This window comes from Oncorhynchus gorbuscha, linkage group LG10 (genome assembly GCF_021184085.1).
Source record: "Oncorhynchus gorbuscha isolate QuinsamMale2020 ecotype Even-year linkage group LG10, OgorEven_v1.0, whole genome shotgun sequence".
NCBI lineage: Eukaryota > Metazoa > Chordata > Actinopteri > Salmoniformes > Salmonidae > Oncorhynchus > Oncorhynchus gorbuscha.
Genome location: NC_060182.1, coordinates 96,090,201 through 96,114,744, shown reverse-complemented (window position 1 = coordinate 96,114,744; position 24,544 = coordinate 96,090,201). Strand labels below are relative to the sequence as shown.

The following is a 24,544-nucleotide window of genomic DNA, read 5'->3' as shown; positions in this document are numbered from 1 at the left end:
GTGCTTTAAGGAGAGGGCTAATGGGGCCCCCCACTGAGGATATAATCTAACCTGGGTCACTTTATTTACCCATCTAATGTCACAGGGTCTTAGCTTGATAATCTAATGGTGTTGAATCAGCTTTATTTAGCATCTATATATTCTAATCTAATTTCACTTTATTTAATCTAATGTCACTTTACTATAATCTAATGTCACTTTACTATAATCTAATGTCACTTTACTATAATCTAATGCCACTTTATTTAATCTAATGTCACTTTATTTAATCTAATGTCACTTTAATATAATCTAATTATAATCTAATCTAATTTCACTTTATTTAATCTAATTTCACTTTATTTAATCTAATGTCACTTTACTATAATCTAATGTCACTTTATTTAATCTAATGTCACTTTACTATAATCTAATGCCACTTTATTTAATCTAATGTCACTTTACTATAATCTAATGCCACTTTATTTAATCTAATGTCACTTTACTATAATCTAATGCCACTTTATTTAATCTAATGTCACTTTACTATAATCTAATGCCACTTTATTTAATCTAATGTCACTTTACTATAATCTAATGCCACTTTATTTAATCTAATGTCACTTTACTATAATCTAATGCCACTTTATTTAATCTAATGTCACTTTACTATAATCTAATGTCACTTTACTATAATCTAATGCCACTTTATTTAATCTACTGTCACTTTATTTAATCTAATGTCACTTTAATATAATCTAATTTCACTTTATTTAATCTAATGTCACTTTATTTAATCTAATGTCACTTTATTTAATCTAATGTCACTTTATTTAATCTAATGTCACTTTATTTAATCTAATGTCACTGGAGTCTTTTTGTTTACATGATGTTTCTGACATATCTTGACTTGGTCCTTACGCTTCTTCTTCTCCTTCTTCTTCTTCTTCTTCTTCTTCTTCTTCTTCTTCTTCTTCTTCTTCTTCTTCTTCTTCTTCTTCTTCTTCTCCTTCTTCTTCTCCTTCTTCTTCTTCTTCTTTCTTCTTCTTCTTCTTCTTCTTCTTCTTCTTCTTCTTCTTCTTCTTCTTCTTCTTCTTCTTCTTCTTCTTCTTCTTCTTCTTCTTCTTCTTCTTCTTCTTCTTCTTCTTCTTCTTCTTCTTCTTCTTCTTCTTCTTCTTCTTCTTCTTCTTCTTCTTCTTCTTCTTCTTCTTCTTCTTCTTCTTCTTCTTCTCCTTCTTCTTCTCCTTCTCCTTCTCCTTCTTCTTCTTCTTCTTCTTCTTCTTCTTCTTCTTCTTCTTCTTGACTGATTCCTCCTTCTGTTCCCTCTTCCTCCCTCCACTAGGCTACCAGTCCCGTCTGGTGTTCTGTGCCATCGATAACGAGGCCTACCCAGACTACCTGTGCACCGCCCTGCCACGCCCCCTCACCAACCGCACCTGCAACCCTCAGACGTGCCCTCAGACCCATCGGTGAGTCAGCCGGGCACTAGTGGGGGGGGCTACGTATCACAGTAACTCCTTTTAGGAAATCAACAACAGACTTTTCAAGTAAATGGTGTTAGTTATTTACAGTCAGTGCCTCAAAAGCTGCAAAACGTAGTCCAGAGTTAACAAATGTGTGTGTGATTACGGGATAAGCTAGCCCAGAGCCAGTCTTAGCCGGGATAAGCTAGCCCAGAGCCAGTCTTAGCCGGGATAAGCTAGCCCAGAGCCAGTCTTAGCCGGGATAAGCTAGCCCAGAGCCAGTCTTAGCCGGGATAAGCTAGCCCAGAGCCAGTCTTAGCCGGAGGGCTAAGGACAATGCAGTGTGAAAAGGCTTTTGGAGGAGTACAATGATACCCCTTGTCATGACTGATCTGAGTTCAGTAGTGTGTGAGTCCATGCAGGAGCTCTGGCTGGGCTACTAGCTGTGTCTGGACTCCTAGCAGTCTGTCTGGACTCCTAGCTGTCTGGCTGGGCTCCTAGCTGTCTGTCTGGACTCCTAGCTGTCTGTCTGGACTCCTAGCTGTCTGGCTGGGCTCCTAGCTGTCTGTCTGGACTCCTAGCTGTCTGTCTGGACTCCTAGCTGTCTGGCTGGGCTCCTAGCTGTCTGGCTGGGCTCCTAGCTGTCTGGACTCCTAGCTGTCTGTCTGGACTCTTAGCTGTCTGGCTGGGCTCCTAGCTGTCTGTCTGGACTCCTAGCTGTCTGGCTGGGCTCCTTGTTGTCTGTCTGGGCTCCAAGCTGTCTGGCTGGGCTCCTAGCTGTCTGTCTGGACTCCTAGCTGTCTGTCTGGACTCCTAGCTGTCTGTCTGGACTCCTAGCTGTCTGTCTGGACTCCTAGCTGTCTGGCTGGGCTCCTAGCTGTCTGTCTGGACTCCTAGCTGTCTGTCTGGACTCCTAGCTGTCTGGCTGGGCTCCTAGCTGTCTGTCTGGACTCCTAGCTGTCTGTCTGGACTCCTAGCTGTCTGGCTGGGCTCCTAGCTGTCTGGCTGGGCTCCTAGCTGTCTGGACTCCTAGCTGTCTGTCTGGACTCTTAGCTGTCTGGCTGGGCTCCTAGCTGTCTGTCTGGACTCCTAGCTGTCTGGCTGGGCTCCTAGTTGTCTGTCTGGGCTCCAAGCTGTCTGGCTGGGCTCCTAGCTGTCTGTCTGGACTCCTAGCTGTCTGTCTGGACTCCTAGCTGTCTGTCTGGACTCCTAGCTGTCTGTCTGGACTCCTTGCTGTCTGGCTGGGCTCCTAGCTGTCTGTCTGGACTCCTAGCTGTCTGTCTGGACTCCTAGCTGTCTGTCTGGACTCCTTGCTGTCTGTCTGGGCTCCTAGCTGTCTGGTGTGTATTCACTAGAAACTAAATTGAAGCAAACAGAAGCAAACGTAACGAAACAGGGCGGGACCTACCAGAATTTGTCCAAAATAAACTCTTGTTTTTGTTGAAAAACTTCTTTTTTTCGTTACGAAACGTTTTGCGGTATGCTACGATGTGCACTAATGAATACACCCCAGGTCTCACTGTTGTGGGTGATGTTGTTGTCCCTGTTCATAAAGGATGGCGTACCTGTATCAGCCAAATGCGTGGACGCCCTCTGAAAGCCCCAGAACATATGTGTACAGGTAACCCAGGGCCTACGGTGGCCCCACTGATCCCCGGAGCTCAAACACAGGGGATATATATTTACACAGTTAGTCATTTAGAACACACTGTTATCCAGAGAGATTTACTGTTAGTGCGTATATGAGATCATGTCTTCATATACACTAGGTCAAATAGGCCAAAGATTCAATATATTTCAGTTACTACAGCATCCACTATAGGAATGTAATGCTAACCTGGACATTATAGACACATCATCCACTATAGGAATGTAATTCTGACCTGGACATTATAGAGACATCATCCACTATAGGAATGTAATTCTGACCTGGACATTATAGACACATCATCCACTATAGGAATGTAATTCTGACCTGGACATTATAGACACATCATCCACTATAGGCATGTAATGCTAACCTGGACATTATACACACATCATCCACTATAGGAATGTAATGCTGACCTGGACATTATAGACACATCATCCACTATAGGCATGTAATGCTAACCTGGACATTATAGACACATCATCCACTATAGGAATGTAATGCTGACCTGGACATTATAGACACATCATCCACTATAGGCATGTAATGCTAACCTGGACATTATAGACACCTGCTGGTAAAAGGTCAAAGAAAGCCTGTACACCTCTAACACACAGCTACAGTGCAGCAGTCCTCCCTGTGTTTGAGTTCAGTCTGATGTCTGTCTCAAGTCTGTGTTCAGTGTTGAAGCCTGTCCTCCATGTTGGGTGAGGGGTAACTATCCAGCTCAGAGGTCCAAACTGTCTCCTCCTCCATCTCTCCTCCTCCTCCATCTCTCCTCCTCCTCCATCTCTCCTCCTCCTCCTCCTCCTCCTTCACCTCTCCTCCCTCCTCATTCACCTCTCCTCCTCCTCCTGCAACCAGCTCAGAGATACAAACTTTTTCTCCTCCTCCTCCTCCAATCTCCTTCCCATGGTGGTCTGGTCTATACAGTCAGAAGTCAGAAGTTTACATACACTTTAGCCAAATACATTTAAACTCAGTTTTTCACAATTCCTGACATTTAATCCTAGTAAAGGTTCCCTGTCTTAGGACAGTAACAGATCACCACTTTATTTTAAGAATGTGAAATATCAGAATAATAGTAGAGAGAATTATTTATTTCAGCTTTTTGTTCTTTCATCACATTCCCAGTGGGTCAGAAGTTTACAAACACTCAATTAGTATTTGGTAGCATTGCCTTTCAATTGTTTAACTTGGGTCAAAAGTTTTGGGTAGCCTTCCAAAAGCTTCCCACAATAAGTTAGTTCAATTATGGCCCATTCCTCCTGACAGAGCTGGTGTAACTGAGTCAGGTTTGTAGGCCTCCTTGCTCGCACTCGCTTTTTCAGTTCTGCTGCCAGATTGACTATAGGATTGAGGTCAGGGCTTTGTGATGGCCACTCCAATACTTTGACTTTGTTGTCCTTAAGCCATTTTGCCACAACTTTGGAAGTATGCTTGGGGCCATTGTCCATTTGGAAGACCCATTTGAGACCAAGCTTTAACTTCCTGACTGATGTCTTGAGATGTTGCTTCAATATATCCACATAATATTCCTCCTCATGATGCCGTCTATTTTGTTAAGTGCACCAGTCCCTCCTGCAACAAAGCACCCCCTCAACATGATGCTGTCACTCTCGTGCTTCATGGTTGGGATGGTGTTCTTCAGCTTGCAAGCCTCCCCCTTTTTCCTCCAAACATAACTGTGGTCATTATGGCCAAACTGTTCCATCAGACCAGAGGACATTTCTCCAAAAAGTACGATCTTTGTCCCCATGTTCAGTTGCAAACTGTAGACTGGCTTTTTATGGCGGTTTTTGAGCAGTGGCTTTTTCCTTGCTTAGCGGCCTTTCAGGTTATGTTGATATAGGACTCGTTTTACTGTGGATATAGATACTTTTGTACCTGTTTCCTCCAGCATCTTCACAAGGTCCTTTGCTGTTGTTCTGGGATTGATTTGCACTTTTCACACCAAAGTACGTTCATCTCTAGGAGACGGAACGTGTCTCCTTCCTGAGCGGTATGACGGCTGCATGGTCCCATGGTGTTTATACTTGCGTACTATTGTTTGTACAGATGAACGTGGTACCTTCAGGCGTTTGAAAATTGTTCCCAAGGTTGAACCAGACTTGTGGAGGTCTACAATTTTTTTTCTGCGGTCTTGGCTGATGTCTTTAGATTTTCCCATGATGTCAAGCAGAGGCACTGAGTTTGAAGGTAGGCCTCGAAATACATCCACAGGTACACCTCCAATTAACTCAAATGATGTCAATTAGCCTATCAGAAGCTTCTAAAGCTATGACATTGTTTTCTGGAATTTTCCAAGCTTTTTAAAGGCATAGTCAACTTAGTGTATGTAAACTTCTGACCCACTGGAATTCTGATGCAGTGAATTATAAGTGAAATAATCTGTCTGTAAACAATTGTTGGAAAAATTACTTGTGTCATGCACCAAGTAGATGTCCTAACCAACTTGCCAAAACTATAGTTTGTTAACAAGAAATTTGTGGAGTGGTTGAAAAATGAGTTTCAATGACTCCAACCTGTATGTAAACTTCCTACTTCAAGTGTTTATCAGTATGTCTGGGTGTTTGGTCTTCAGAAAGTGTTCTGCACCCCTAGACTTTTTCCAGATTTTGTTGTTACATTAAATGGATTACTTTGAGAGTTTGTGTCACTGGCCTAAACACAATACCCCATAATGTCAAAGTTGAGTTAGGTTTTTAGAAATGTTTACAAAATAATTCCAAATGAAAAGCTGAAATGTCTTGAGTCAATAAATATTCAACCCCTTTGTTATGGAGAGCCTAAATAAGTAGGAAATATTTGCCCAACAAGTCACATGCACTAACTCTGTAGAAATGTGCTCAACAAGTCACATGGACTAACTCTGTAGAAATGTGCTCAACAAGTCACATGCACTAACTCTGTAGAAATGTGCTCAACAAGTCACATGCACTAACTCTGTAGAAATGTGCCCAACAAGTCACATGGACTAACTCTGTAGAAATGTGCCCAACAAGTCACATGCACTAACTCTGTAGAAATGTGCCCAACAAGTCACATGGACTAACTCTGTAGAAATGTGCTCAACAAGTCACATAATAAGTTGCATGAACTCACTCTGTGTGCAATAATAGTGTTTATCATGAGTTTTTAATGACTACCTCATCTCTGTACCCCACACAAACAATTATCTGTAAAGTCCCTCAGTCGAGCTGTGAATTTCCACCACAAAGACCAGGGAGGTTTTCCAATGCCTCGCAAAGAAGGACACCTATTGGTAGATGGGTAAAAATAAAAAAGCAGACATTGAAGATCCCTTTGAGCACTGTGAAGTTATTAATTACTCTTTGATTGGTGTATCAATACACCCAGTCACTACAAAGAAACAGGTGTCCTTTCTAACTCAGTTGCCGGAGAGGATGGTGGTGTCTGCATCATGTTATGTGTATGCTTGTTATTGTTAAGGACAGGTTTTTTAGGATAAAAATAAATGGAATAGAGCTAAGCACAGGTATAGGTCTAGAGGAAAACCTGGCTCAGTCTGCTTTATACCCTGATGAAGACAGCTTGGCTGTCGAAACGTCGGTAATTACATTTTTGCATCTGAGCTCCTAGAGTGCGCGCCTCTCTTTTATTTTTAAGTTTTCTACTCCGCTAGCCAGCACCTCGTCTGAATAGGTGTGCGTTTCTTTTTCTTCTAGATCAGTCCACTTTCCAACAGAAACTGGGAGACACATTTCAGGAGGACATTAACCTAGAACACAAGGTCAAATATACACTGAATTGAATGTTCCTGAGTGGCCCAGTTACCGCTTGGACTTGAAAATGGCTGTGTAGCCAACCAACTTGACAGAGCTTTTACACAATAATAATGTTCAACTATTGTACAATCCAGGTGTGAAAAGCTCTTAAAGACTTCCCTAGAAAGACTCACAGCTCTTAGAGACTTCCATAGAAAGACTCACAGCTCTTAGAGACTTCCATAGAAAGACTCACAGCTCTTAGAGACTTCCATAGAAAGACTCACAGCTCTTAGAGACTTCCATAGAAAGACTTCCATAGAAAGACTCACAGCTCTTAGAGACTTCCATAGAAAGACTCACAGCTCTTAGAGACTTCCATAGAAAGACTCACAGCTCTTAGAGACTTCCATAGAAAGACTCACAGCTCTTAGAGACTTCCCTAGAAAGACTCACAGCTCTTAGAGACTTCCATAGAAAGACTCACAGCTCTTAGAGACTTCCATAGAAAGACTCACAGCTCTTAGAGACTTCCATAGAAAGACTCACAGCTCTTAGAGACTTCCATAGAAAGACTCACAGCTCTTAGAGACTTCCATAGAAAGACTCACAGCTCTTAGAGACTTCCATAGAAAGACTCACAGCTCTTAGAGACTTCCATAGAAAGACTCACAGCTCTTAGAGACTTCCCTAGAAAGACTCACAAAGACTTCCTAGAAAGACTCACAGCTCTTAGAGACTTCCATAGAAAGACTCACAGCTCTTAGAGACTTCCATAGAAAGACTCACAGCTCTTAGAGACTTCCATAGAAAGACTCACAGCTCTTAGAGACTTCCATAGAAAGACTCACAGCTCTTAGAGACTTCCATAGAAAGACTCACAGCTCTTAGAGACTTCCATAGACAAAGACTCACAGCTCTTAGAGACTTCCATAGAAAGACTCACAGCTCTTAGAGACTTCCATAGAAAGACTCACAGCTCTTAGAGACTTCCATAGAAAGACTCACAGCTCTTAGAGACTCTTAGAGACTTCCTAGAAAGACTCACAGCTCTTAGAAAGACTCACAGCTCTTAGAGACCCTAGAAAGACTCACAGCTCTTAGAGACTTCCATAGAAAGACTCACAGCTCTTAGAGACTTCCTAGAAAGACTCACAGCTCTTAGAGACTTCACCCTAGAAAGACTCACAGCTCTTAGAGACTTCCTAGAAAGACTCACAGCTCTTAGAGACTTCCCTAGAAAGACTCACAGCTCTTAGAGACTTCCTAGAAAGACTCACAGCTCTTAGAGACTTTAGAAAGACTCACAGCTCTTAGAGAAAGACTCACAGCTCTTAGAGACTAGAAAGACTCACAGCTCTAGAGACTTCCATAGAAAGACTCACAGCTCTTAGAGACTTCCATAGAAAGACTCACAGCTCTTAGAGACTTCCATAGAAAGACTCACAGCTCTTAGAGACTTCCATAGAAAGACTCACAGCTCTTAGAGACTTCCATAGAAAGACTCACAGCTCTTAGAGACTTCCATAGAAAGACTCACAGCTCTTAGAGACTTCCATAGAAAGACTCACAGCTCTCTTAGAAAGACTAGAAAGACTCACAGCTCTTAGAGACTTCCATAGAAAGACTCACAGCTCTTAGAGACTTCCATAGAAAGACTCACAGCTCTTAGAGACTTCCATAGAAAGACTCACAGCTCTTAGAGACTTCCATAGAAAGACTCACAGCTCTTAGAGACTTCCATAGAAAGACTCACAGCTCTTAGAGACTTCCATAGAAAGACTCACAGCTCTTAGAGACTTCCATAGAAAGACTTACAGCTCTTAGAGACTTCCATAGAAAGACTCACAGCTCTTAGAGACTTCCATAGAAAGACTCACAGCTCTTAGAGACTTCCATAGAAAGACTCACAGCTCTTTAGAAAGACTCACACTAGAAAGAGCTCTTCCATAGAAAGACTCACAGCTCTTAGAGACTTCCCTAGAAAGACTCAGCTCTTAGAGACTTCCCTAGAAAGACTACAGCTCTTAGAGACTTCCATAGAAAGACTCACAGCTCTTAGAGACTTCCATAGAAAGACTCACAGCTCTTAAGACTTCCCTAGAAAGACTCACAGCTCTTAGAGACTTCCATAGAAAGACTCACAGCTCTTAGAGACTTCCCTAGAAAGACTCACAGCTCTTAGAGACTTTAGAAAGACTTCCCTAGAAAGACTCACAGCTCTTAGAGACTTCCCTAGAAAGACTTACAGCTCTTAGAGACTTCCCTAGAAAGACTCACAGCTCTTAGACAGCTCTTAGAGACTTCCATAGAAAGACTCACAGCTCTTAGCTCTTAGGGACTTCCATAGAAAGACTCACAGCTCTTAGAGACTTCCCTAGAAAGACTCACAGCTCTTAGAGACTTTAGAAAGACTCACAGCTCTTAGAGACTTCCATAGAAAGACTCACAGCTCTTAGAGACTTCCATAGAAAGACTCACAGCTCTTAGAGACTTCCATAGAAAGACTCACAGCTCTTAGAGACTTCCATAGAAAGACTCACAGCTCTTAGAGACTTCCATAGAAAGACTCACAGCTCTTAGAGACTTCCATAGAAAGACTCACAGCTCTTAGAGACTTCCCTAGAAAGACTCACAGCTCTTAGAGACTTCCCTAGAAAGACTCACAGCTCTTAGAGACTTCCCTAGAAAGACTCACAGCTCTTAGAGACTTCCATAGAAAGACTCACAGCTCTTAGAGACTTCCATAGAAAGACTCACAGCTCTTAGAGACTTCCATAGAAAGACTCACAGCTCTTAGAGACTTCCATAGAAAGACTCACAGCTCTTAGAGACTTCCTAGAAAGACTCACAGCTCTTAGAGACTTCCTAGAAAGACTCACAGCTCTTAGAGACTTCCATAGAAAGACTCACAGCTCTTAGAGACTTCCCTAGAAGACTCACAGCTCTAGAGACTTCCATAGAAAGACTCACAGCTCTTTAGAGACTCACAGCTCTTAGAGACTTCCATAGAAAGACTCACAGCTCTTAGAGACTTCCATAGAAAGACTCACAGCTCTTAGAGACTTCCATAGAAAGACTCACAGCTCTTAGAGACTTCCATAGAAAGACTCACAGCTCTTAGAGACTTCCATAGAAAGACTCACAGCTCTTAGAGACTTCCATAGAAAGACTCACAGCTCTTAGAGACTTCCATAGAAAGACTCACAGCTCTTAGAGACTTCCATAGAAAGACTCACAGCTCTTAGAGACTTCCAGCTCTTAGAGACTTCCATAGAAAGACTCACAGCTCTTAGAGACTTCCCTAGAAAGACTCACAGCTCTTAGAGACTTCCATAGAAAGACTCACAGCTCTTAGAGACTTCCATAGAAAGACTCACAGCTCTTAGAGACTTCCATAGAAAGACTCACAGCTCTTAGAGACTTCCATAGAAAGACTCACAGCTCTTAGAGACTTCCATAGAAAGACTCACAGCTCTTAGAGACTTCCATAGAAAGACTCACAGCTCTTAGAGACTTCCATAGAAAGACTCACAGCTCTTAGAGACTTCCATAGAAAGACTTACAGCTCTTAGAGACTTCCATAGAAAGACTCACAGCTCTTAGAGACTTCCATAGAAAGACTCACAGCTCTTAGAGACTTCCATAGAAAGACTCACAGCTCTTAGAGACTTCCATAGAAAGACTCACAGCTCTTAGAGACTTCCATAGAAAGACTTAGAGACAGCTCTTAGAGACTTCCATAGAAAGACTCACAGCTCTTAGAGACTTCCATAGAAAGACTCACAGCTCTTAGAGACTTCCATAGAAAGACTCACAGCTCTTAGAGACTTCCCTAGAAAGACTCACAGCTCTTAGAGACTTCCATAGAAAGACTTCTTAGAGACTTCCTAGAAAGACTCACAGCTCTTAGACTTCCCTAGAAAGACTTACAGCTCTTAGAGACTTCCATAGAAAGACTCACAGCTCTTAGAGACTTCCATAGAAAGACTCACAGCTCTTAGACTTCCCTAGAAAGACTCACAGCTCTTAGATACTTCCATAGAAAGACTTACAGCTCTTAGACTTCCCTAGAAAGACTTACAGCTCTTAGACTTCCCTAGAAAGACTCACAGCTCTTAGAGACTTCCCTAGAAAGACTTACAGCTCTTAGACTTCCCTAGAAAGACTCACAGCTCTTAGAGACTTCCATAGAAAGACTTACAGCTCTTAGAGACTTCCATAGAAAGACTTACAGCTCTTAGAGACTTCCCTAGAAAGACTTACAGCTCTTAGACTTCCCTAGAAAGACTCACAGCTCTTAGAGACTTCCATAGAAAGACTTACAGCTCTTAGAGACTTCCATAGAAAGACTTACAGCTCTTAGAGACTTCCATAGAAAGACTCACAGCTCTTAGAGACTTCCATAGAAAGACTCACAGCTCTTAGAGACTTCCATAGAAAGACTCACAGCTCTTAGAGACTTCCATAGAAAGACTCACAGCTCTTAGAGACTTCCATAGAAAGACTTACAGCTCTTAGAGACTTCCATAGAAAGACTCACAGCTCTTAGAGACTTCCATAGAAAGACTCACAGCTCTTAGAGACTTCCATAGAAAGACTCACAGCTCTTAGAGACTTCCATAGAAAGACTCACAGCTCTTAGAGACTTCCCTAGAAAGACTCACAGCTCTTAGACTTCCCTAGAAAGACTTACAGCTCTTAGAGACTTCCATAGAAAGACTCACAGCTCTTAGAGACTTCCATAGAAAGACTCACAGCTCTTAGAGACTTCCCTAGAAAGACTCACAGCTCTTAGAGACTTCCCTAGAAAGACTTACAGCTCTTAGAGACTTCCCTAGAAAGACTCACAGCTCTTAGAGACTTCCCTAGAAAGACTCACAGCTCTTAGAGACTTCCATAGAAAGACTCACAGCTCTTAGAGACTTACCCAGAAAGACTCACAGCTCTTAGAGACTTCCTAGAAAGACTCACAACAGCTCTTAGAGACTTCCCTAGAAAGACTCACAGCTCTTAGAGACTTCCCTAGAAAGACTCACAGCTCTTAGAGACTTACCCAGAAAGACTCACAGCTCTTAGAGACTTCCTAGAAAGACTCACAGCTCTTAGAGACTTCCCTAGAAAGACTCACAGCTCTTAGAGACTTCCCTAGAAAGACTCACAGCTCTTAGAGACTTCCCTAGAAAGACTCACAGCTCTTAGAGACTTCCCTAGAAAGACTCACAGCTCTTAGAGACTTCCCTAGAAAGACTCACAGCTCTTAGAGACTTCCCTAGAAAGACTCACAGCTCTTAGAGACTTCCCTAGAAATACTCACAGCTCTTAGAGACTTCCCTATAAGACTCACAGCTCTTAGAGACTTCCCTAGAAAGACTCACAGCTCTTAGAGACTTCCATAGAAAGACTCACAGCTCTTAGAGACTTCCATAGAAAGACACAGCTCTTAGAGACTTCCATAGAAAGACTCACAGCTCTTAGAGACTTCCATAGAAAGACTCACAGCTCTTAGAGACTTCCATAGAAAGACTCACAGCTCTTAGAGACTTCCATAGAAAGACTCACAGCTCTTAGAGACTTCCATAGAAAGACTCACAGCTCTTAGAGACTTCCATAGAAAGACTTACAGCTCTTAGAGACTTCCATAGAAAGACTTACAGCTCTTAGAGACTTCCATAGAAAGACTCACAGCTCTTAGAGACTTCCATAGAAAGACTCACAGCTCTTAGAGACTTCCATAGAAAGACTCACAGCTCTTAGAGACTTCCATAGAAAGACTCACAGCTCTTAGAGACTTCCATAGAAAGACTCACAGCTCTTAGAGACTTCCATAGAAAGACTCACAGCTCTTAGAGACTTCCATAGAAAGACTCACAGCTCTTAGAGACTTCCATAGAAAGACTCACAGCTCTTAGAGACTTCCATAGAAAGACTCACAGCTCTTAGAGACTTCCATAGAAAGACTCACAGCTCTTAGAGATAGAAAGACTCACAGCTCTTAGAGACTTCCATAGAAAGACTCACAGCTCTTAGAGACTTCCATAGAAAGACTCACAGCTCTTAGAGACTTCCTAGAAAGACTTACAGCTCCTAGAAAGACTCACAGCTCTTAGAGACTTCCCTAGAAAGACTCACAGCTCTTAGAGACTTCCCTAGAAAGACTCACAGCTCTTAGAGACTTCCCTAGAAAGACTCACAGCTCTTAGAAAGACTCACAGCTCTTAGAAAGACTCACAGCTCTTAGAGACTTCCATAGAAAGACTCACAGCTCTTAGAGACTTCCATAGAAAGACTCACAGCTCTTAGAGACTTCCATAGAAAGACTCACAGCTCTTAGAGACTTCCTAGAAAGACTCACAGCTCTTAGAGACTTCCCTAGAAAGACTCACAGCTCTTAGAGACTTCCATAGAAAGACTCACAGCTCTTAGAGACTTCCCTAGAAAGACTCACAGCTCTTAGAGACTTCCATAGAAAGACTCACAGCTCTTAGAGACTTCCATAGAAAGACTCACAGCTCTTAGAGACTTCCATAGAAAGACTCACAGCTCTTAGAGACTTCCCTAGAAAGACTCACAGCTCTTAGAGACTTCCATAGAAAGACTCACAGCTCTTAGAGACTTCCTAGAAAGACTCACAGCTCTTAGAGACTTCCATAGAAAGACTCAGCTCTTAGAGACTTCCTAGAAAGACTAGAGACTTCCATAGAAAGACTCACAGCTCTTAGAGACTTCCATAGAAAGACTCACAGCTCTTAGAGACTTCCATAGAAAGACTCACAGCTCTTAGAGACTTCCATAGAAAGACTCACAGCTCTTAGAGACTTCCATAGAAAGACTCACAGCTCTTAGAGACTTCCATAGAAAGACTCACAGCTCTTAGAGACTTCCATAGAAAGACTCACAGAGAATAGAAAGACTCACAGCTCTTAGAGACTTCCATAGAAAGACTCACAGCTCTTAGAGACTTCCATAGAAAGACTCACAGCTCTTAGAGACTTCCATAGAAAGACTTACAGCTCTTAGAGACTTCCATAGAAAGACTTACAGCTCTTAGAGACTTCCATAGAAAGACTCACAGCTCTTAGAGACTTCCATAGAAAGACTCACAGCTCTTAGAGACTTCCATAGAAAGACTCACAGCTCTTAGAGACTTCCATAGAAAGACTCACAGCTCTTAGAGACTTCCATAGAAAGACTTACAGCTCTTAGAGACTTCCATAGAAAGACTCACAGCTCTTAGAGACTTCCATAGAAAGACTCACAGCTCTTAGAGACTTCCCTAGAAAGACTCACAGCTCTTAGACTTCCCTAGAAAGACTTACAGCTCTTAGAGACTTCCATAGAAAGACTCACAGCTCTTAGAGACTTCCATAGAAAGACTCACAGCTCTTAGACTTCACAGCTCCTTCCCTAGAAAGACTCACAGCTCTTAGATACTTCCATAGAAAGACTTACAGCTCTTAGACTTCCCTAGAAAGACTTACAGCTCTTAGACTTCCCTAGAAAGACTCACAGCTCTTAGAGACTTCCCTAGAAAGACTTACAGCTCTTAGACTTCCCTAGAAAGACTCACAGCTCTTAGAGACTTCCATAGAAAGACTTACAGCTCTTAGAGACTTCCATAGAAAGACTTACAGCTCTTAGAGACTTCCCTAGAAAGACTTACAGCTCAGCTTCCTTAGAAAGACTTCCCTCTTAGAGAAAGACTCACAGCTCTTAGAGACTTCCATAGAAAGACTTACAGCTCTTAGAGACTTCCATAGAAAGACTCACAGCTCTTAGAGACTTCCATAGAAAGACTCACAGCTCTTAGAGACTTCCATAGAAAGACTCACAGCTCTTAGAGACTTCCATAGAAAGACTCACAGCTCTTAGAGACTTCCATAGAAAGACTCACAGCTCTTAGAGACTTCCATAGAAAGACTTACAGCTCTTAGAGACTTCCATAGAAAGACTCACAGCTCTTAGAGACTTCCATAGAAAGACTCACAGCTCTTAGAGACTTCCATAGAAAGACTCACAGCTCTTAGAGACTTCCCTAGAAAGACTTACAGCTCTTAGAGACTTCCATAGAAAGACTCACAGCTCTTAGAGACTTCCATAGAAAGACTCACAGCTCTTAGACTTCCCTAGAAAGACTCACAGCTCTTAGAGACTTCCATAGAAAGACTTACAGCTCTTAGACTTCCCTAGAAAGACTTACAGCTCTTAGACTTCCCTAGAAAGACTCACAGCTCTTAGAGACTTCCATAGAAAGACTCACAGCTCTTAGAGACTTCCCTAGAAAGACTCACAGCTCTTAGAGACTTCCCTAGAAAGACTCACAGCTCTTAGAGACTTCCCTAGAAAGACTCACAGCTCTTAGAGACTTCCATAGAAAGACTCACAGCTCTTAGAGACTTACCCAGAAAGACTCACAGCTCTTAGAGACTTCCCTAGAAAGACTCACAACGCTTAGAGACTTCCCTAGAAAGACTCACAGCTCTTAGAGACTTCCCTAGAAAGACTCACAGCTCTTAGAGACTTACCCAGAAAGACTCACAGCTCTTAGAGACTTCCCTAGAAAGACTCACAGCTCTTAGAGACTTCCCTAGAAAGACTCACAGCTCTTAGAGACTTCCCTAGAAAGACTCACAGCTCTTAGAGACTTCCCTAGAAAGACTCACAGCTCTTAGAGACTTCCCTAGAAAGACTCACAGCTCTTAGAGACTTCCCTAGAAAGACTCACAGCTCTTAGAGACTTCCCTAGAAAGACTCACAGCTCTTAGAGACTTCCCTAGAAAGACTCACAGCTCTTAGAGACTTCCCTAGAAAGACTCACAGCTCTTAGAGACTTCCCTATAAAGACTCACAGCTCTTAGAGACTTCCTTAGAAAGACTCACAGCTCTTAGAGACTTCCCTAGAAAGACTCACAGCTCTTAGAGACTTCCCTAGAAAGACTCACAGCTCTTAGAGACTTCCCTAGAAAGACTCACAGCTCTTAGAGACTTCCCTAGAAAGACTCACAGCTCTTAGAGACTTCCCTAGAAAGACTCACAGCTCTTAGAGACTTCCTTAGAAAGACTCACAGCTCTTAGAGGTCCCCTAGAAAGACTCACAGCTCTTAGAGACTTCCATAGAAAGACTCACAGCTCTTAGAGACTTCCATAGAAAGACTCACAGCTCTTAGAGACTTCCCTAGAAAGACTCACAGCTCTTAGACTTCCCTAGAAAGACTTACAGCTCTTAGAGACTTCCATAGAAAGACTCACAGCTCTTAGAGACTTCCATAGAAAGACTCACAGCTCTTAGACTTCCCTAGAAAGACTCACAGCTCTTAGAGACTTCCATAGAAAGACTTACAGCTCTTAGACTTCCCTAGAAAGACTTACAGCTCTTAGACTTCCCTAGAAAGACTCACAGCTCTTAGAGACTTCCATAGAAAGACTCACAGCTCTTAGAGACTTCCCTAGAAAGACTCACAGCTCTTAGAGACTTCCCTAGAAAGACTCACAGCTCTTAGAGACTTCCCTAGAAAGACTCACAGCTCTTAGAGACTTCCATAGAAAGACTCACAGCTCTTAGAGACTTACCCAGAAAGACTCACAGCTCTTAGAGACTTCCCTAGAAAGACTCACAACGCTTAGAGACTTCCCTAGAAAGACTCACAGCTCTTAGAGACTTCCCTAGAAAGACTCACAGCTCTTAGAGACTTACCCAGAAAGACTCACAGCTCTTAGAGACTTCCCTAGAAAGACTCACAGCTCTTAGAGACTTCCCTAGAAAGACTCACAGCTCTTAGAGACTTCCCTAGAAAGACTCACAGCTCTTAGAGACTTCCCTAGAAAGACTCACAGCTCTTAGAGACTTCCCTAGAAAGACTCACAGCTCTTAGAGACTTCCCTAGAAATACTCACAGCTCTTAGAGACTTCCCTATAAGACTCACAGCTCTTAGAGACTTCCCTATAAAGACTCACAGCTCTTAGAGACTTCCTTAGAAAGACTCACAGCTCTTAGAGACTTCCCTAGAAAGACTCACAGCTCTTAGAGACTTCCCTAGAAAGACTCACAGCTCTTAGAGACTTCCCTAGAAAGACTCACAGCTCTTAGAGACTTCCCTAGAAAGACTCACAGCTCTTAGAGACTTCCCTAGAAAGACTCACAGCTCTTAGAGACTTCCTTAGAAAGACTCACAGCTCTTAGAGGTCCCCTAGAAAGACTCACAGCTCTTAGAGACTTCCCTAGAAAGTCTCACAGCTCTTAGAGACTTCCCTAGAAAGACTCACAGCTCTTAGAGACTTCCCTAGAAAGACTCACAGCTCTTAGAGACTTCCCTAGAAAGACTCACAGCTCTTAGAGACTTCCCTAGAAAGACTCACAGCTCTTAGAGACTTCCCTAGAAAGACTCACAGCTCTTAGAGACTTCCCTAGAAAGACTCACAGCTCTTAGAGACTAGTGTGTCTAGTGTGTATATATCAGTATTTACTCAGTAGAGTAGTAGTGTGTATATATCAGTATATACCCCAGTAGAGTACTAGTGTGTATATATCAGTATTTACTCAGTAGAGTACTAGTGTGTATATATCAGTAGAGTAGTAGTAGTGTATATACCAGTAGAGTAGTAGTGTGTATATATCAGTAGAGTACTAGTGTGTATATATCAGTAGAGTACTAGTGTGTATATATCAGTAGAGTACTAGTGTGTATATATCAGTATTAACTCAGTAGAGTACTAGTGTGTATATATCAGTATTAACTCAGTAGAGTAGTAGTGTGTATATATCAGTAGAGTAGTAGTGTGTATATACCAGTAGAGTAGTAGTGTGTATATATCAGTAGAGTACTAGTGTGTATATATCAGTAGAGTACTAGTGTGTATATATCAGTAGAGTACTAGTGTGTATATATCAGTAGAGTACTAGTGTGTATATATCAGTAGAGTACTAGTGTGTATATATCAGTATTAACTCAGTAGAGTACTAGTGTGTATATACCAGTAGAGTAGTAGTGTGTATATACCAGTAGGGTACTAGTGTGTATATATCAGTATATACCCCAGTAGAGTACTAGTGTGTATATATCAATATTAACCCCCAGTAGAGTACTAGTGTGTATATATCAGTATTAACCCCCAGTAGAGTACTAGTGTGTATATATCAGTAGAGGACTAGTGTGTATATACCAGTAGAGTACTAGTGTGTATATATCAGTAGAGTACTAGTGTGTATATATCAATAGAGTACTAGTGTGTATATATCAGTAGAGTACTAGTGTGTATATATCAGTAGAGTACTAGTGTGTATATATCAGTAGAGTACTAGTGTGTATATATCAGTAGAGTACTAGTGTGTATATATCAGTAGAGTAGTAGTGTGTATATACCAGTAGAGTAGTAGTGTGTATATACCAGTAGAGTAGTAGTGTGTATATACCAGTAGAGTAGTAGTGTGTATATATCAGTAGAGTACTAGTGTGTATATCCCAGTAGAGTAGTAGTGTGTATATATCAGTATTAACCCCAGTAGAGTACTAGTGTGTATATATCAGTATTAACCCCAGTAGAGTACTAGTGTGTATATATCAGTATTAACTCAGTAGAGTACTAGTGTGTATATATCAGTATTAACTCAGTAGAGTAGTAGTGTGTATATATCAGTAGAGTAGTAGTGTGTATATATCAGTAGAGTAGTAGTGTGTATATATCAGTAGAGTAGTAGTGTGTATATATCAGTAGAGTAGTAGTGTGTATATATCAGTAGAGTAGTAGTGTGTATATATCAGTAGAGTAGTAGTGTGTATATATCAGTAGGGTAGTAGTGTGTATATATCAGTAGAGTAGTAGTGTGTATATATCAGTAGAGTAGTAGTGTGTATATATCAGTAGAGTAGTAGTGTGTATATATCAGTAGCGTACTAGTGTGTATATATCACTAGAGTAGTAGTGTGTATATACCAGTAGGGTACTAGTGTGTATATATCAGTATATACCCCAGTAGAGTACTAGTGTGTATATATTAGTATTAACTTAGTAAAGTACCAGTGTCTAGGGTCACTATGTTGCTATGTGTTGCTATGTGTTGCTATGTGTTGCTATGTGTTGCTATGTGTTGCTATGTGTTGCTATGTGTTGCTATGTGTTGCTATGTGTTGCTATGTGTATGTATATGATCGCAGGAAACCTCTGTCAGCCAACTGTCTGTTTTATGTGTATTCAACCCTGCTTGTTGACTTTAGTGTGTTAAAGTCTATCCTAACCAGTGAGGGGTAGTAACCTGGAATAGCCCTCCTGATTAGTTACTTGCTTTGAGGTTTGTAGCATCAGCTTATGACTGTGGTGTGGGTAGCTGCGGGTGGAGGGGGCCTGGGGTTGTGGTGTGGGTAGCTGCGGGTGGAGGGGGCCTGGGGTTGTGGTGTGGGTAGCTGCGGGTGGAGGGGGCCTGGGGTTGTGGTGTGGGTAGCTGCGGGTGGAGGGGGCCTGGGGTTGTGGTGTGGGTAGCTGCGGGTGGAGGGGGCCTGGGGTTGTGGTGTGGGTAGCTGCGGGTGGAGGGGGCCTGGGGTTGTGGTGTGGGTAGCTGCGGGTGGAGGGGGCCTGGGGTTGTGGTGTGGGTAGCTGCGGGTGGAGGGGGCCTGGGGTTGTGGTGTGGGTAGCTGCGGGTGGAGGGGGCCTGGGGTTGTGGTGTGGGTAGCTGCAGGTGGAGGGGTTTGTGGCTACAGTAGTGTGGGTAGCTATGGGTGGAGTGGGCCTGGGGTTGTGGTGTGGGTAGCAGTGGGTGGAGAAGGCCTGGGGTTGTGGTGTGGGTAGCTGTGGGTGGAGGGGACCTGGGGTTGTGGTGTGGGTAACTGCAGGTGGAGGGGTTTGTGGCTACAGTACTGAGTCTGACCAGGAATAGAATAGCTTCTAACCCTCAGACATGTTTGTACACTCAGAGACACGCCATTGGACAGGGCTGTCAAACTCACTTCCTGGACGGCAGAGTGGCTGCTGGTTGTTTTATCCTTTCCATTTGTGTCCAATGAAGAGCTAGACAACCAGGTGAGGGGAGGTCCTAACTCATTAATGAAGACCTAGACAACCAGGTGAGGGGAGGTCCTAACTCATTAATGAAGACCTAGACAACCAGGTGAGGGGAGGTCCTAACTCATTAATGAAGACCTAGACAACCAGGTGAGGTGAGGTCCTAAAGAATGAAGACCTAGACAACCAGGTGAGGGGAGGTCCTAACTCATTAATGAAGACCTAGACAACCAGGTGAGGGGAGGTCCTAACTCATTAATGAAGACCTAGACAACCAGGTGAGGGGAGGTCCTAACTCATTAATGAAGACCTAGACAACCAGGTGAGGGGAGGTCCTAACTCATCAATGAAGACCTAGACAACCAGGTGAGGGGAGGTCCTAACTTATTAATGAAGACCTAGACAACCAGGTGAGGGGAGGTCCTAACTTATTAATGAAGACCTAGACAACCAGGTGAGGTGAGGTCCTAACTCATTAATGAAGACCTAGACAACCAGGTGAGGGGAGGTCCTAACTCATTAATGAAGACCTAGACAACCAGGTGAGGTGAGGTCCTAACTCATTAATGAAGACCTAGACAACCAGGTGAGGTTGACAACCAGGTGAGGGGAGGTCCTAACTCATTAATGAAGACCTAGACAACCAGGTGAGGGGAGGTCCTAACTCATTAATGAAGACCTAGACAACCAGGTGAGGGGAGGTCCTAACTCATTAATGAAGACCTAGACAACCAGGTGAGGTGAGGTCCTAACTCATTAATGAAGACCTAGACAACCAGGTGAGGGGAGGTCCTAACTCATCAATGAAGACCTAGACAACCAGGTGAGGGGAGGTCCTAACTCATCAATGAAGACCTAGACAACCAGGTGAGGAGAGTTCCCCACTCATTAACGAAAGACCTAGACAACCAGGTGACACTGGGCCCTCCATGAATTGAGTTTGACTCCCTGCCATAGGAGTTTACAGCCGTGTCTCAGGGCTAAGTAACATCAAAACGTTAACTCCTGTCTCTCTTTACTTCCTGTTAGCTGGACAACAGGTGAGTGGAACGCATGCTCAGTGTCGTGCGGCGGTGGTTCCCAGGTGCGCAGCGTACAGTGTGTCTCCCATGATGCATCGGGGCCCCGCGTGGTGGAGGACGGCGTCTGTGCAGCCTACACTCCAGCCCCGCCCACCCTGCAGACCTGTAGCATGCAGCGGTGTGCCTCCTGGAGGGCCTCTGCCTGGAGCTTGGTAGGTACTGAAGAGGGTTGACTAATGAGAGAGTCATACGTAGAGTGTCACCATGGTTGGAGTGAATTCCTTAAACTATCGTATTCGTGAATTGTTTGTATGTCTCTCTTTGAATGTTCTGTACATAAAGCACATCCATTTATTTGAAGAACAGACAATAATTGATGTGATTAATCTGATTGATTAATCTGATCTGGTTCTCTGCCGGGTTCAGTCTGACTGGTCCTCTGCTGTGTTCAGTCTGTGGTCCTTCTGTAGCTCAGTTGGTAGAGCATGGCGCTTGTAACGCCAGGGTAGTGGGTTCGATTCCCGGGACCACCCATACGTAGAATGTATGCACACATGACTGTAAGTCGCTTTGGATAAAAGCGTCTGCTAAATGGCATATATTATTATTATTATTATTATTCTCTGCCGGGTTCAGACGGACTGGTTCTCTGCCGGGTTCAGTCTAACTGTGGTGTGTTACTCTGCAGTGTTCAGTAACATGTGGGACAGGGGATCAGTCCAGAGAGGTGATGTGTGTAGGAGAAGCATCAGTCCAGCTAGCAGACACCTCCTGCTCCGCCTCACTCCGCCCTGTAGCTGCCCAGCCCTGCTCCATGCCTGTATGCCTACTGGCTGTCAGCTGGCACGTTGGAGACTGGGGACTGGTGAGTGGCCCAGACTGACAGACAGACGTTACACACACAAACACACACAGTTAACACACACTCAAGCTCAGACACACACATACATACACGCATGCTTAAACACTCACATCATTCCTCTCCTCCTCTCCTCCTCCCCTCCTCCTACCCTACTCCTAACCTGCTACCCTCTTCCCCTCCTCCTCCCCTCTTCCTACCCTCCTACCCTCTTCCCATCCTCCTCCTCCCCTCTTCTCCTCCTCTCCTCCTCCTACCCTCTCCTCTCCTCCTTCTCTCCTCCTCCCCTCCTCCTCCCCTCCTCCTCTCCTGTCTCCTCCTCTCCTCTCCTCCTCTCCTCTCCTGTCTCCTCTCCTGTCTCCTCTCCTCCTCCTCTCCTCCTCCCCTCCTCCTCTCCTCTCCTCCTCTCCAAATCTCCTCTCCTCCTCCCCTCCTCTCCTCTCCCCCTCTCCCATCTCCTCTCTTCTCCTACTCTCCTCCTCTCTCCTCCTCTCCTCCTCTCCTCTCCTCCTCTTCCGTCTCCTCTCCTACTCTCCTCCTCCTCTCCCCCTCTCCCATCTCCTCTCTTCTCCTACTCTCCTCCTCCTCTCTCCTCCTCTCCTCCTCTCCTCTCCTCCTCTTCCGTCTCCTCTCCTACTCTCCTCCTCCTCTCCTCTCCTCCTCTCCCGTCTCCTCCCCTCCTCCTCTCCTCTCCTCCCCCGTCTCCAGTGCTCTAAGAGCTGTGAGTCAGGTCTGCGTGAGCGCCAGGTGATGTGTTCTGACAGAGAGAGGAACCTGTACCCAGTGGAACGTTGTAACTCTGTCCCCAAACCCCTCACATTGGAGACGTGCAACACACAGCCCTGCTACCACCCACAAGGTGAGAACATGCTGTCTCTCTGTGTGTGTGTCTCCATCTCTCTGTCCAGCGACCCCCAGTCTACTATAGCTGGCTATATATTTATGCCTGTCTCCATCTCTCTGTCCAGCGACCCCCAGTCTACTATAGCTGGCTATATATTTATGCCTGTCTCCATCTCTCTGTCCAGCGACCCCCAGTCTACTATAGCTGGCTATATATTTATGCCTGTCTCCATCTCTCTGTCCAGCGACCCCCAGTCTACTATAGCTGGCTATATATTTATGCCTGTCTCCATCTCTCTGTCCAGTGACCCCCAGTCTACTATAGCTGGCTATATATTTATGCCTGTCTCCATCTCTCTGTCCAGCGACCCCCAGTCTACTATAGCTGGCTATATATTTATGCCTGTCTCCATCTCTCTGTCCAGCGACCCCCAGTCTACTATAGCTGGCTATATATTTATGCCTGTCTCCATCTCTCTGTCCAGCGACCCCCAGTCTACTATAGCTGGCTATATATTTATGCCTGTCTCCATCTCTCTGTCCAGTGACCCCCAGTCTACTATAGCTGGCTATATATTTATGCCTGTCTCCATCTCTCTGTCCAGCGACCCCCAGTCTACTATAGCTGGCTATATATTTATGCCTGTCTCCATCTCTCTGTCCAGCGACCCCCAGTCTACTATAGCTGGATATATATATTTATGCCTGTCTCCATCTCTCTGTCCAGCGACCCCCAGTCTACTATAGCTGGCTATATATTTATGCCTGTCTCCATCTCTCTGTCCAGCGACCCCCAGTCTACTATAGCTGGCTATATATTTATGCCTGTCTCCATCTCTCTGTCCAGCGACCCCCAGTCTACTATAGCTGGCTATATATTTATGCCTGTCTCCATCTCTCTGTCCAGCGACCCCCAGTCTACTATAGCTGGCTATATATTTATGCCTGTCTCCATCTCTCTGTCCAGCGACCCCCAGTCTACTATAGCTGGCTATATATTTATGCCTGTCTCCATCTCTCTGTCCAGCGACCCCCAGTCTACTATAGCTGGCTATATATTTATGCCTGTCTCCATCTCTCTGTCCAGCGACCCCCAGTCTACTATAGCTGGCTATATATTTATGCCTGTCTCCATCTCTCTGTCCAGCGACCCCCAGTCTACTATAGCTGGCTATATATTTATGCCTGTCTCCATCTCTCTGTCCAGCGACCCCCAGTCTACTATAGCTGGCTATATATTTATGCCTGTCTCCATCTCTCTGTCCAGCGACCCCCAGTCTACTATAGCTGGCTATATATTTATGCCTGTCTCCATCTCTCTGTCCAGCAACCCCCAGTCTACTATAGCTGGCTATATATTTATGCCTGTCTCCATCTCTCTGTCCAGCGACCCCCAGTCTACTATAGCTGGCTATATATTTATGCCTGTCTCCATCTCTCTGTCCAGCGACCCCCAGTCTACTATAGCTGGCTATATATTTATGCCTGTCTCCATCTCTCTGTCCAGCGACCCCCAGTCTACTATAGCTGGCTATATATTTATGCCTGTCTCCATCTCTCTGTCCAGCGACCCCCAGTCTACTATAGCTGGCTATATATTTATGCCTGTCTCCATCTCTCTGTCCAGCGACCCCCAGTATGCAGGATCCCAGAGGACATGACAACACACAGTATGGCTTCACTCCCTACATGCCAGACCATGCCACAGGTAGCCGACTCATTCTTTCATCCTTCTGTCCACTTGTCCTTGTCCTTTGATTTATCTGTCCAAGTGTACTTGTCCTTTCATTCATCTGTCTATCTGTCCAAGTCAACTTGTCCTTGTCCTTTCATTCATCTGTCTATCTGTCCAAGTCAACTTGTCCTTGTCCTTTCATTCATCTGTCTATCTGTCCAAGTCAACTTGTCCTTGTCCTTTCATTCATCTGTCTATCTGTCCAAGTCCACTTGTCCTTGTCCTTTCATTCATCTGTCCAAGTCCACTTGTCCTTGTCCTTTCATTCAT

At 43.9% G+C, this 24,544-nt stretch overlaps 1 protein-coding gene across 2 annotated transcripts in view; it reads left to right on the top strand.

The window, feature by feature from the left end:
- LOC124046801 (papilin-like) overlaps nt 1–24,544 on the top strand; it is a 78,679-nt gene that overhangs the window by 46,054 nt on the left and 8,081 nt on the right. The window contains exons 11-16 of one of the 2 annotated variants that reach the window (XM_046367558.1): nt 1,322–1,448; nt 2,998–3,063; nt 20,845–21,049; nt 21,526–21,702; nt 22,405–22,555; nt 24,167–24,247. In XM_046367558.1, coding sequence (XP_046223514.1) covers nt 1,322–1,448; nt 2,998–3,063; nt 20,845–21,049; nt 21,526–21,702; nt 22,405–22,555; nt 24,167–24,247 — 807 coding nt within the window. The remainder of the gene's footprint in view (nt 1–1,321; nt 1,449–2,997; nt 3,064–20,844; nt 21,050–21,525; nt 21,703–22,404; nt 22,556–24,166; nt 24,248–24,544) is intronic. The other variant, XM_046367560.1, reaches the window with a different exon arrangement.